Consider the following 15,328-nt stretch of genomic DNA (forward strand, 5'->3'; position numbering starts at 1 on the left):
AATTGTTTTTAGTTAATTGCCACCTTGTGCGTTAACATCAGTAGTAAACTTTCCGTTACTATGCTCAGAATTATTTTTTTTAAATTCCTTGCTACGCTAAGGATTCAGTGGTAAAAAAGAATTTTCTTAGAATAACGCCGTGGCTTGCGTGGGCGACGGTCGCGCGATGGTCGCGCGACGGCGATGCGACGCATACGAAATCAAACCTTATCGATATGGAAGTATGAGACGCGACGGCGACGGTCGCGCGACGGTCGCGCGACCGTCGCCCACGCAAGACACGGCGTAAGTGTAACATAATCTACTTTTATTCAATTAAACGTATAAAATAGATACAAATTGGCCAGCAAATAAAACTAAATCTAAAAACCTACATAACTGTAAACCTAAAACACATCAAGTATAAAAAAACTACTGGAAGAGGCCTCCCCGCGCAACCCCTGGTGCAAAGGTGCCCATTACACTCGCCGCGTTACCGCGCTAAATTAAATGTGTCTAATACATTCCCTGCGAATTCTATTGCAAACGATTTACGTACATTTTAAGCCACGACGAGTTATAATTTAAATTCAAGTAATTTCTAGTTACAGTTTTATCCGATTTGCCCTCATTCACCCTCAGTCTGCTGACAACAAACTTTTAATAGGCTTCGAAAACGCTTTCATAATAAAGCCCATCTCGTGAGACTATTTATACCATAGACAAAGAAAAATATAGACGTAAGGTTTTAAGCAGCCGGCGTATCATGCTGCCAATTTTATCACTTATCCACGTGGATAAAGCATCCGTCACGCTTTAGCAAGTATGTCAGTCTGAGAGTGACAGATGTCTTATCCACGTGGATAAGTGATAAAATTGGCAGCATGATACGCCGGTAGGATGTAAATAACCTTATGTCTTATGAAACATAACCCTTTAATGAAAGAGACAGGCGATCTACAATCAGTACCTCAGTAACGCTTTTTTTCTACAAATTGATGAAACTAATAACGTTTGCCCGCGGCTTTGCTCGAGTTAAATTCGAAAATTGCGGAATACTCCATACAAACTTTCACCCTCCATTATAGGGAAGTTGGGGGGTTAGTAAGAGGCAAAAAGTAGCCTATCTCACTCTCCATCTCTTCAACTACCTCCACTTAAAAAATCACGTCAATTCGACGCCCCGTTTTGCCGTGAAAGACGGACAAACAAACAAAGTCACTCACTTTTCCATTTATAATATTAGTATGGATACATGTATAGCGGGCGAAACTTTGACTTAAAATTGATATAATAAATATCCATACAAAATAATTCGGTCGCATTGTAATGAAAACACACTCGGGTTAAACCAAGTTAAGCAATAATATAATTTATTGAAATTAATTTCCATAGAGTACCTAGTCTGTTCATATTCTTTGATGAATACTTTTGCATGTTAAATTGTATCTTGTTATTTAATGCATGTTAGTTATAAGATGTAATGTTTTGAAAAGAAGTTGCCCGCCGAGTTTCTTGCCGGTCCCATAGTGGATACCCCCTCCCAACTGAGGGGGGACTGAAATCTTCTCGAGGCTGAGGCGTAGGGTTAGAGCCGGCGTAGCTTTATTTGACGTTCATATGCGCATTGTAATATGCCTACTTGAAAAATAAATATTTCATTTTCATTTTCATTTTCATTTTCAATGCTCGTTGATAGATTTTCATTGCCTATCATTGCAACCAGGGTTACATTTTTTTTTCTTTGTTATAAAACAGCATAAAATCATTTACCTATCTACAAAAAGATAATTTACAAATAGACAATTACATAGGTATCACGGAACAAGACAGACTATAGGCTAGTTTCCTTTACTTCAAATAAAATATTTTAAGCAGTACACGTAATAAAGCACCACATAATTAGAAGAAAAGTATGGATAATACTTATGTTTAAACATAATTTATATTTAATAAGTCAAAGAGAAAGATATAAAGTAAATGAATTGACCGTGACGCTCCTCAGTATTTCATAGTAATCAAAGCAAATCGTTTTGACAGTTCTTATAAAGAAGCTGATTTGACTAGTAGGAAACTAGCCTAAATATTATCAAGGACTATGTCAGGTAGAGGAAGGACTGGGTGAGCTGCGCCGTCGTTTAGGCCGAAGAGGTTTTTGAAGGAGGTCCTATACATTGCCGCTGAGATAATTTTCAAAAATTAATCTGTAATTTAAAAACATCTTTCAATTAATCCTAACATTGATGAGTTCTATGTTTACGCTTACACGTTGTATAATTTTTTGGTGAGCAACTGGCTATCAGTCATATATTTTCGGAATGGAAAGTGGTGCCACGATACCCGTCGTCTAGGAGTTTCTACAATCTATGATTTATACCTAGTAGATATTAAAGGTTTTCTCGCCCTTCAGGGAAAAGATCATATTTCATGCCCACTGTACACCTGGTACTGAAGGACAATGGCCTATATTTTTCCCCGGAGAGTTATGGACGAAAACAAGCTGTATTTTACGAGTGAATTACAGCTTCTTAAAAATATGTTGTCACTTATTTTTACAAGCTTTTATTCACTTGCCTTGTGAGTAAGTATGTTAGTGTGCTTCAAAACGTAGATGCTAAATTTGACTCACTTTCCGGTTTTCGATTGAGCTGAAATTTTGAACACATATGTAAATCATATGACAATGCAATATTATGGTATCATGGAACTGATCTGATGATAGAGCAGAAAGGTGGTCATAGGAACTCTGTCATGAAACGTTGTATCTCATCGAATAAGGGGTTTTTAGAAACGTCTCGGAGAGCAGTAGATGACTGTTGAAAGAAAGGCCAATCGTCGTCGTCGGCGATAAAAGCTTGTGCCAAAAATGAAATGTTTGCAAAAAACTTATTTATATTATGAATTAAGTAAATATAAATTGAGTTTTAATTATAAATTACTTACAGTAACAATTGAATATTTTTAATTATATTAAAACATATTGTTGGTGGATAAATTAAATCATTACGAGTATGCTAGAAAATTAGAATTAATTTAAATTAGAATTAATTTACAGAGCTGCGTCGTACACGGGAGTTGTTGGGAAAGAAGAGAGTGAGTGAGTCATTGAATGTACTCAGGAATTAAGACGATACGGTAGGGGTCAATTCTCCATACAAACGCTCTCGACTATTTCCTCCCTGGTTTTTGAAGATAGAGCAATGATTTTCAACACAGATTGTTATTATTTTTATCTGTGTCGGACCGTTTTGATTTTTTTGATATTCTGCTTTTTAAAGATTCTAGAGCCAATCAAAATATTCCAAAAACGGCCTTTTTCATTGCGGTGCAAAAAAAGGTGTGATACTCAAGATTGGTAACAATTAACCAAAAAAGCTAAACGGTCCGACATAGATTATTTCATTGTTATTCAGATTCTCAAACTTCGTTCCGATTGATTAAGTTTTGAAGGAGGAAAGAGTCGAGAGCGGAACCTCGATTTTAAAGATTTTTTTGAAATATCTTTTGACTGAGTTGTTCTTAATGGACAATTTTTTTTCAAAAAATCTAGTTAATGACACTTGTATATTTAACTAAAATTCCCAAGTTGAAAGGGGGGGGCTCCTTTCCATTTTAGCATTTTCGCTACCGTATCCTCTTAACCTATTACACATATTTGAACAGGCATCTTCTGGGCGAGCTCACTCCATCGTATGCCACGTCTTTGCCTTGGGGTAGTCTGTGGTCAAGAGTAAGCCCATTTATTAAAAAAAAACAATCACTGACATATTGAACTTTATGCCTTCATACTTAAAAAAACAGAGGATGTTATTTTCGAATAGAATGTCCTGATTCACAGATAATCTATAGATTAACATGACTGTGTTGTTTTCACCTGATTACGTAAAAGTATACTTTAAAAATATTTTATGCTGTTTTTAAGTCATAATAAAATATGGTAATATTTTATTTTGGACCGTACTTAATCATATAAGACAGACTTTCAAAAACGGTCAAGTAACCTATTATGCTTCCAATTTTATCACTTATCTACGTGGATATGACATCTGTCACTCTCACACTGACATACTTGCCAAAGCGTGACAGATGCTTTATCCACATAAATAAGTGATAAAATTGGAAGCATAATACGCAGGCAGCCCGGCTATTATGCTTACAATTTTATCACTTATCCACGTGGATAAAGCATCTGTCACTTTTTGGCAAGTATGTCGGTGTGAGAGTGACAGATGTCTTATCCATGTCGATAAGTGATAAAATTGGCAGCATGATACGCCGGCTGGACAAGGTAAAAATTTCCTTGGTCCACCACTAAAAACAATGTCAATAAATTACCTACTTCGCTTAATAAACATTAAATAAATGTCATTATACAAAGAAAAAGTAAGCAAGGCCTCCAAGTGTTCCGAGCTGGAGCCCTTGGTCAGTTTTTCTTTGTAGGTATATGACATTTATTGATGGTTTATATATAACATAATAGTATAGTCTGACTACTTAAAAATACAAGTCAAAATATTTTCTATGAAAATAATTCAATTTGTTCTTAGCGTACTTCGCTTAATATTTCACTTTTTCGTAGAAAGTGTGATGAAAACATTGCACAAACTTGAGTCTTTATTGTATCGTACATCTAAAGATCTCGTTTGCACTTTTAAACCCCTCGTTGCAGAATGTATTAAGGTAGCTTATTGTAAAAATTAAGTAGGGAACCGTGTCACGTAACTCCCTTCTCATATATTTTGGCGCAAAGTTACAAAATCAGTTTTGCAAACTCGCGATTTCTAATTTATCAAATTACCAGAGACGCGTTTAAACTCCTTCGTCAGGTTATATAGGGCTCTTGAGTGTCTACCACAGGTTCGAAATACGTTATTAGATGGCCTAGATATCACGATTTGATTCTACTACGTACGGGGGCATATTTTTTATGTATTGCGTGACTCAATACAGTACACGTCACATTATCCATACTTATATTTATTTAATATTATAAATGTGATAGCGTCGTGTGTGTCTGTTTGTTTGTCCGTGTTTCAGGGCGAAACGGAGCGATGAATTGACGTGATTCTTTAAGTAAAAATTGTAGAAAGGATGGAGAGTGACATAGGCTACTTTTTACCTCTTTCTAACCCCTTACTTCCCTAAAATAGGGGATGGAAATTTGCATGGAGCATTCCGCAATTTTCGAATTTCACGCAGGAAAAAGCTAGTATGTATTATGATTTTTTATTTCAAAGCTCGTACTCTTTTTGATTATGTTTTTTTATATCCGCTACCCAAAGGTTGTCTGGTAGAGATCGCTCTTTAGCTATAAGACCGCCTGTTGTCTGCCTCTATTTATAATCATTTGTTTTGTCTCCACTGTATATTTTTTCTGTATCTTTTGCTGAGGTGTGCCAATAAAGAGTATTCTATCTATCTATCTATCTATCTATCTATCTATCTATGTATATAATTATTGCTCGTGTGGTGCCGGGTTAAGAATTTCACCCCCCCCCCCTCTTTCTTCCCGTGGGTGTCGTAGAAGGCGACTGTGGGATATGGGTTAAATTGTGGCGTAGGCGAGAGGCTGGCAACCTGTCACTGCAATGTCACAGTTTCGTTTTCTTTCAACCCCTTATTTGCCAAGAGTGGCACTGAAACCTGAGTAGTCATGTGTTCTGCCTACCCCTTCATGGGACACAGGCGTGATTGTATGTATGTATGTATGTATAATTATTGGTTCCACTTTGAAGGCGCTGTTCTCTTTCTCCATACAATGTATGTAATTTTCCATAAGGTATACGCTATCGAGCAGCGTTCTGTAAAACGTCATAAGCTCGCGGTAGAGGCTTTGATCGTCCACGTAATTAGTAGCGACTAAACAAATGATTAATTCTCGAAATTTGTAAACAAATTAAGCTTTGAGAACTCTCGTGTTTTTTTGTTTTCCGTTGAATTCGACATGTCATTAGGCTTCATTTAACAGTAACCCGATTTCTTTTTTCCTTTTCATGCAATCATCATAATAAATGACTTAATACGTATGAGAGGACCTTAAGAATAAAATACCGTTTAGTGTGAAACATCTGAATGCATAAATGTCATAATAATTACTATAAATAAGATATAAAGGTTGTGGTACACTTGTTGAATCATTAAATTTCTTTTTTTGAATTACTCGAGAACGGTTAAGAATTTATTAGATAAATTAATTGTAATTGACCTAAGGAATCTTCGCTTAAAAGTAATAAAAACAGTTTTTCTACTTATGTATAGGTAAATATATAAATAAAATAAATAATTAATAAATATTATAGGATATTCTTACACAGATCGACAGAGTCACACGGTAAGCTCAAGAAGGCTAGGCTTGTGGGTACTCAGACAACGATATATTTAATATACAAATACTTATATACATAGAAAACATCCATGACTCAGGAACAAATATCTGTGCTCATCACACAAATAAATGCCCTTACCGGAATTCGAACCCGGGACCGCGGCTTTTCGGGCAGGGTCACCCGCTAGGACAGACCGGTTGTATAAGTATATTGATATAAGGAATTCCATCCAGATTCAATTTATAGAAGTATTAAGAAATGAAACTGTTTGAACAACCAAAGCATGCCCATGCCCAAGGGATTACCGTGCCTGAAGTTTGAAATACCACTCCCTTTATTATAAGTACGCCTACGCCCAATGTTTTATTAAGCCTCTATTGTAATTTATTATTACGTCGTCCTAAATCAGAAAATTCCAAGAAAAACGGACGTTACATAAAATAATAAGGGGAGAAATAAGGACGTCTTTGTGCTTAATTAATTTTTCAGTATAAATTGTGCGCTATTTAATCACAATAATGCGAAGTGGTTCATTATGTGCCTATTTCGAAACTTCAAAGGGTCGCGAAAAGGAAATTCGTAACTCGTGTCAATTTTCGTACGTTCCGATCTTCCTCTTTTCAGCACTTGGATCGTGTCGAGTCAAATGTACTCACAGACCAAGGATGTACTATACCAAGGATGATTTTCATAGGATTTACAATCTTCATACTAAGAATCATACCTCAACTTTTCAGCGCCACCTACACTGATGCCTACAAATTTACTTTTTTAAAAATGTGTATTGACGTGACATTAAAATAAAGAAGAATCATTTGTTCTTATAAAAAATAAAAACACGCAATAATATTTGGGGAAAATATGATTTTGGCCACTTCCGGGCTGCGAAACAGCGCCATCTAGTTTTAAGCCTAACGCCGTGGCTTGCGTGGGCGATGGTCGCGCGACGGCGATGCGACGCATACGAAATCAAACCTTATCGATATGGAAGTAGACGCGACGGCGACGGTCGCGCGACCGTCGCCCACGCAAGACACGGCGTAAGAGGCCCATACATTTCAGGGGTGCGCTTTTTTGTATGGGCTTTGTCTTTTCCGGTATTATATCATCCTTGGCTATAACATTAGGTACCGCAATTTGACGTTAAAGTCGACTTAGGGGGCTTCATTTGTGGTGTGGGCGACGCCGATGGGATGGAATGGCGACTTGTCACTGCAATATCACAATTTTGATTTCTTTCTTAAACAAAGGATACTATAGACTAGACAGCCAAATAATAATACCACTAACGAACGAGATGGTCACATACAAATTATAATAAGAGTGACAGAGAGCAAAATGTTATTTTTTGTCTTTGTCATAGTTTCACTTTTCCGCCGTTGCCACAAACGAGTTTGTGGCAAACAATAAGGACGTGACTTGTCAAGCTTATTATCCGCCCAAATTACGTAGGTTGTTTATGGTAAACTGTCAGCCATTTTTAAAGTGATTCTTAAATTAGCTCCATTATTCTATATCTGTCCCTTACGGGTGTACGCTTGCGTCGAGTCTATAATATCCTTCGTCTGAGATTTCTTTAACACTTTAATTGGCTCCATCTACTCGTTTTGGAATAAATAAGTTTATGCTGTACACATAGATATTGGAAGAAAGGAAAACAGACTGGAAGTTTTTGAACCCACACAAAATCATACAGCAGACAAATCAAATATATAGTGAATAATAGTTTATAGTAAATAATATTAGAAGCATTGCCGTCATCATCCTCCTTGCGTTATCCCGGCATTTGCTGTGGCTCATGGGAGCCTGGGGTCCGCTGTGATAACCAATCCCAAGATTTGGCGTAGGCACTAGTTTTACGAAAGCGACTGCCATCTGACCTTCCAACCCAAAGGGTAACTAGGCCTTACTGGAATTAGTCCCGTTTCCTCACGATGTTTTTCTTTACCGCAAAGCGACTGGCAAATATCAAAATGACATTTCGCACATAAGTTCCGAAAAACTCATTGGTACGAGCCGGGGTTCGAACCCGCGACCTCCGGATTGAAAGTCGCACGTGCTTACCGTTGCCACCAGCGCTTCTTCGTGTTTCCCTTGCGCTGTGACATGGGGTTCTTCAAGAAGCAGGTATTTAGGGTTCTCAAAGGTCGGCAACGCATGAGTGGCTCCCCTGATGTTGCTTATGTCCATGGGCGGCGATGACTGCTTACCATCAGGCGGCTCGTCTGCTCGTTTGCTGCCTACTTCATTAAAAAAAATAGAAGCATTGCCGTGATCATAATAAAGTTTGTTTCTATCCCCAGACAGCCCGGACCTCTTTTCCCTGACGACGGTGCAACAGCCTCTACGTTTCGATCTCCCGCACATGATACAGTGTCAACCCACATGGTCGGCTCACGCGGACCTGGTCTGGCACGTCATCAAAATCGTCTTTATGTATGCGTAAGTGTCATTGAATAAAATAGAATAGAATAGAATATAGTGAAACAGGTATTTAACTTAAATTTTTTGAGAAGCGGTAACATTTGCAAATGATGTCAAAATGAATGATAGATACAAAAGACCTTGAGTTTAAGGCTCTTTCACTTTTATAAATATTTCTATAGATACTTATTTGACAACGACCAAAAGTAGGGGAATTAGTAAAATATTGATTTATTTCTTTAGTCGTATGGCATCAATTGGAATAGTACCCCGAAGATCGGGGACTTACATAAACTAAGTTAAATACGCAGCCAACTTAGTGAAGAACTTAGATATTAAGAGGATACGGTAGCAAAAATGCTAAAATGGAAAAGAGCCCCCCTTTCAACTTGGGAATTTTAGTTAAATATACAAGTGTTATTAACTAGATTTATCGAAAAAAATTGTCCATTAAGAACAACTCAGTCAAAAGATATTTCAAAAAAATCTTTAAAATCGAGGTTCCGCTCTGTACTCTTTCCTCCTTCAAAACTTAATCAATCTGAACGAAATTTGAAAATCTGAATAACAATGAAATAATTTATGTCGAACCGTTTAGTTTTTTTGGTTAATTGTTACCAATCTTGAGTATCACACCTTTTTTTGTACCACAATGAAAAAGGCCGTTTTTGGAAATTTTTTGATTGGCTCTAGAATCTTTAAAAAGCAGGATATCAAAAAAATCAAAACGGTCCGACACAGATAAAAATAATAACAATCTGTGTTGAAAAAAATATTGCTCTATCTTCAAAAAACAGGGAGGAAGTAGTCGTAGCGTTTGTATGGAAAATTGACGACTACCGTATCGTCTTAACTTGTAAAATATTGATTGAATATAAATTCGTTTATGAAAAATCACAATACCTCCACTGGGTCGAGTGGACGACTGAGTCTTAACATTTTTACCTTTTTAGATATTTACATGTTTTTATTTAATTAATCTTGTCAGTATGTACCTATTTTTTGTAATTGAGGTCAGATCTATAAAGCCGATGTCCTTAAAACTTCCTTTTTTAATATAGACGTTAGTGGACGGTCGGCAGACTCTTAAATTTTTAAGTAAACAAGCATGGTCCGTCTCGGTTTGCACTTATTATATTCTGTAAATATTTACGTAAAAAAATGTTTCATGGGCAACAGAAAATAGGTACTTGGACGGTTATATCTAAGATTGAATGTAATGGTGCTTGGGATATGATATATTACTTTCTTGGATAAATAAACACACATTTTGTAGAATGAGGCGAAAATTTGGTTTTTGCAGTTTTTTATTAGATATCTGCGTAGACTAGATCGCTTCGTAGCGTATCGTAGCTTTTTAGCGCAGTTTTTAATACAGTATTGAAAGGATTAAAACTTTACGCAACTATAGGAACAAATAAAATTATTTTAACAAAAATATTTTGATTTGTGTCATATTTTATATTGTAGTCACTAGTCACAGTACTAAATACAAATAAAAAATCGAATGTTGTATATTAAAGAAAAAACTCACACACGTGGTGACGGGGTGGTCTAGGGGTTCATGGCGTTAGCCCAGATTGCTAAAGACGCCGGTTCGAATCCGGCCTTCGCTACTAGTGGTGTCCGTAATTTTTTTCTTTAATATATGACATCTTATAAACTGAAATAGATACCATACACTAAAGAAAAAGCGATCGAGCCCACTGGTAGCGAAGCCAGCAATCGAACCCGGGTCTCCAGCTAACGCGGCTGACGTGTTCGACCGCTACACCACCCCGACCGGCGCGCGGCGGTCGAACACGTCAGCCGTGTTAGCTGGAGACCCGGGTTCGATTGCCGGCTTCGCCACCAGTGGGCTTGATCGCTTTTTCTTTAGTGTATGGTATCTATTTCAGTTTATAATTTATATATAGTAGTGTTACTACTTAAAAAAACAAATCAAAAATATTTAATAAAATAATTTGATTTGTTCCCTACATCGATATGACATCTTATTTCGATTATTAATAAAAACTTTAGATAAAGATTGACTTTTTGTCTATGCAGCCTGTTGTGTTTTCCATGTGACTTCAGACAATTACAATAAAAGTCTAGAATCAAAACTTGTTCACAATTATTCAAACCGCTTAGTCAAGATGTCGTTCCTTTGCACCGGCGCTAACGAAATTATTCCAATACGGATATTTACGTAGGTATCTTGACTTGACAACCAAATCTTTAATAGGATTTCAGAGGTGTAATTTAATCTTCCTGGGCCTTATTAGTAAAGTGAATGCCAAGTACATTTTGTATGAGCCAGTTTTGCATATTTTAATTATGAACCTACCTGTAGACTGTTTTCTTGGTTGATTTCATCACTTCTTTCCGCCCGTGGTTGTTGTAGGATAATTTGTAAGATTGTGGTTTAATAAAATTGTAGTGTGAGCCGCTGCAATAACGCACTGAATTTAAAATATAGTTTTATTCAATTCCAAATTATATTTATTTAGTTATAATCAACTTTTGGAATGAGTAGGTATGTGAGTATGAGTTGAATTTTATGTTAAAATCGACTCCATGGTTTTCTAACGTCTTACCATGCTACGAGATATCTTAACCCTGGTGATAAACGATTAGGACGTAGGTACCCAGGCGTGAGTTTATCATTATCTGTATTTACCTGAATATTAATAATTGTTTCAGAGTACCACTAGTGCTGCTAGGAGGAGCATATTCCCTGATCATTTTGGAGTTGTGGAAATCGGAACAATTCCCCGGACAAGCTAACTGCAAACACATTAATGAAAGTAAGATGTTTTTATTTTTTACTAACTTTTGCCCGCAGCTTCGCTCGTATTAAATTCGAAATTTGCGGAATTCTCCATACAAACTTCCGCCCCCCATATTAGGGAAGTGGGGGGTTGGTAAGAGACAAAAAGTATCCTATGTCACTCTCCATCCCTTCAACTATCTCCACTTAAAAAGTCACGTCAATTCGTCGCTCCGTTTTTCCGTGAAAGACGGACAAACAAACAGACACACACACTTTCCCATTTATAATATTAGTATCGATTCTGTAGACGGTGTAAATTTTGACTAGCTTTATGAACATGTTGGAAATTTTAGGGTAAAATTAAGATATTTTTGAAGCGGTTAAGGTTCTGTGCGAGGTATATGATCACCTCCTTAAATGTTGCCGATTATAAAAATTACATTCTGTATCACTTTGTAAAGACATACCTACTACACGAGCCTACGAGAGCATTTCTCTTTTTTTTTTGCCAATAAAAAAATTTTGATTGTTTTTGGGAATTTTAGGTCAATTGTCCCAGAATTTCCATATATTTTTGTTACTTTCCTCTTTTGTTACCCCATAAAACATGTACGGAAATGGTAACAAAATAGGAAAAAATCGTATGGGATAATTTTTTTAACTGCTAGGATTGAAAAAGCTAGTAATTCTGAGTAGAAATAGCATATTTTTTTCAAAAATAACACATTTCATAAAAGTGGCAAAAAAAAAAATGCTCACGAATGGTGCCAAATCATTGGCGTGTGAATCCCTTTGAAGCCAACTGCAGTTAGTCATGTTGCGACTTGCAAAAGTAGAAAACATTCGACCGACATCATATCGTAAATCGACGTCAAAATAAATATTGGTACTGTCTTAGTCGAATTTAAAATGAATATTGGTACTTTCTTAGTCGAATTTAAAATATTGACTTTTAAACTTCTAACTATGATTAAATTTAATAGTCTTGTTTATTATTGTCCAATATTTATTGCTGTTACAAAGTTAAAATATCTCAAGACAAACTGAACAAAATATTTCTACTGAAGACTAACCCATATTAAAGTTTTTATTAATTATTTCATCAACAAACTACATGTAGGTCAGAAAGCCTATTTAACAGACTGAATAAAGTAAAGTACAAACATCATCATCATCATCATATCAGCCCTTTATCGCCCACTGCTGAGCATAGGCCTCTCTTCTAGTACGCCACTTGTCCCGGTCCTGAGCTAGTCTCATCCAGTTGTGACCCGCAATTTTCCGGATGTCGTCTACCCAACGAGCTAACGGATGCCAATCGCTTCTTACATCTGTGAGCGGCCACCATTCTGTTATAATTTTAGTCCATCTGCCATCACTCTGCCTAAGTACAAACAAAAACATACTAAGTAGGTACTAAAATATTACGTACAGTTAGCATGAAAGATATGAATAAAGCAAAATATTTCCAAAAATTCCAGGGGGAAATAAAAAGGACCGTTTAAACTTTGCATACCTACTGACTTTTGAGGTCATTATGAACAACTTTCATTATGGGACCAATACTGAAATCGCAAGAAAAAAGGCTGTTCCATACATTTCGACTGTCGTGATGCCGCTCGTTTCTGAGCATTTCTTTTTTTTTGCCACTTTTATGAAGTGTGATATTTTTGAAAAAAAAATAATGCTATTTCTACTCAGAATTACTAGCTTTTTCAATCCTAGTAGTTAAAAAAATTGTCCCATACGATTTTTTCTTATTTTGTTACCATTTTCCGTTCATGTTGTATGGGGTAACAAAAGAGGAAAGTAACAAAAATGTATGGAAATTCTGGGACACTCTTTGTCTCCCAGTGAGATTGAAAGTACTCGTGATTCTGAGTACAATTGACCTAAAATTCCCTAAAACAATCAAATTTTTTTTATTGACAAAAAAAAAAGAAATGCTCTTCTATGGAACAGCCTAATTTTTTTCGGAGATTTCAACATTGTCCTATAATAAAAGTTGTTCATTATGACCTCAAAGGTCACTATGCTGAATGGTCCTTTTTCAGCGTGTATATCTGCGAACTATATGATATACTTAGGTTTCTGTGCATCGCGGGGTCACAGAGCCACTATCTAACTAGGTAGAAAGTTAATGAAAAGCTTAGATTATTTTTCTGCTATGTAGCAAAAGATATTGTCTCTGCCAGCTAAGATAAATGAGAAGGCATTTTAAACGACATTGCAGAAAAATGAGTCTGCAATTTTACAATAGAATATAAAAGCCGGCCAAGAGCGTGTCGGGCCACGCTCAGTGTAGGGTTCCGTAGTTTTCCGTATTTTTCTCAAAAACTACTGAACCTATCAAGTTCAAAACAATTTTCCTAGAAAGTCTTTATAAAGTTCTACTTTTGTGATTTTTTTCATATTTTTTAAACATATGGTTCAAAAGTTAGAGGGGAGGGGACGCACTTTTTTTTTCTTTAGGAGCGATTATTTCCGAAAATATTAATATTATCAAAAAACGATCTTAGTAAACCCTTATTCATTTTTAAATACCTATCCAACAATATATCACATGTTGGGGTTGGAATGAAAAAAAATATCAGCCCCACTTTACATGTAGGGGTGGTACAGTCACGGACTTTAATTGTTGATCCACTTCTAGCTCATTTTATACTGGAACGACATAGCTCAACTATGCTTAACTGTGAGATGTCCAGTATAAAATGAGCTAGAAGTGGATCAACAATTAAAGTCCGTGACCGTACCCTAATAAAACATTTTTCACCACACCAACTGGTAAAGGCTTTCTTCGCTATTCGAAAACAGATAGCAAAATTGCATTTTATTCACAAGGGGGCAAAGTAATTTCATACGAATTTTAACTCGATGTCTTAATCTGGCTGCTAGATTTTACCTATAAATGATGATTTTGAATCATAAATATTGAATAAATTGATGGATTTCATTTATTTTGATGTTTTATAGTCAGTATTTTGTTCGTGTTGGTGTGGTGAAAAATTTTGTGTTTCACTCGGTGGCAAAGTTTGTTTAACCTTCGTGCCTTGATTGATACCCTCGCAACGCTCAAGATTCCACTTTTTGAACCACTCGCTACGCTCGCGGTTCAATTTTGGAATCTTTCGCTTGCTCGGGTATCAATATTGGCACGTGCGGTTAAACAACTACTTTGCCCCCTTGTAAAACAAATAACTATTTTTCCATTTTTTATTTTTGCACTTTGTTGGCGTGATTGATATATATATTGGTACCCAATTTCAGCTTTCTAGTGCTAACGGTTACTGAGATTATCCGCGGACGGACGGACGGACGGACGGACGGACGGACAGACGGACAGACGGACAGACGGACAGACAGACATGGCGAAACTATAAGGATTCCTAGTTGACTACGGAACCCTAAAAACGTTTATTGCAAAAACCATCTATTTACAGCAACAAATAAAAAAAAAAGAAAAAGAATGAAAGAAACTCATAACACATGCAAAAGTGTTGATGCTGCAAATAAAGTAGGCCATAACCATTATAATGCTACATCGCTGGTCTGCCGTGCCATGACAAAACACTGTAACTCGAGTTACAGTGTTTTGTGGTAATACTGTCCAATAAGCTTATCTGGCCCTATTCTATATATACATGTTAAGAGTATACTGACTTTCTATCAAAAACATAGAAAACCTTCATTGTAATATGCACTGTAACTCTTAAAATCTAAAGTCGTCATTTGACAAAACACTGCATCGCTCGATACAGTGTTTTGTCAAAATAAAACTCCCCATTTCTTCAATCGGTGACTAAAGTTACAGTGTTTTGTCAAAATAATCCGACGAGAAATT

General features: G+C 36.3%; 1 protein-coding gene across 1 annotated transcript in view; it reads left to right on the forward strand.

Moving 5' to 3' along the window:
* The window catches only part of LOC125242077 (orexin receptor type 2-like), a 252,498-nt gene that overhangs the window by 126,688 nt on the left and 110,482 nt on the right, over positions 1-15,328 (forward strand). The window contains exons 4-5 of the mRNA XM_048150779.1: positions 8,609-8,747; positions 11,415-11,518. Coding sequence (XP_048006736.1) covers positions 8,609-8,747; positions 11,415-11,518 — 243 coding nt within the window. The remainder of the gene's footprint in view (positions 1-8,608; positions 8,748-11,414; positions 11,519-15,328) is intronic.

Source organism: Leguminivora glycinivorella, unplaced genomic scaffold (assembly GCF_023078275.1).
Source record: "Leguminivora glycinivorella isolate SPB_JAAS2020 unplaced genomic scaffold, LegGlyc_1.1 Scaffold6, whole genome shotgun sequence".
Lineage (NCBI taxonomy): Eukaryota > Metazoa > Arthropoda > Insecta > Lepidoptera > Tortricidae > Leguminivora > Leguminivora glycinivorella.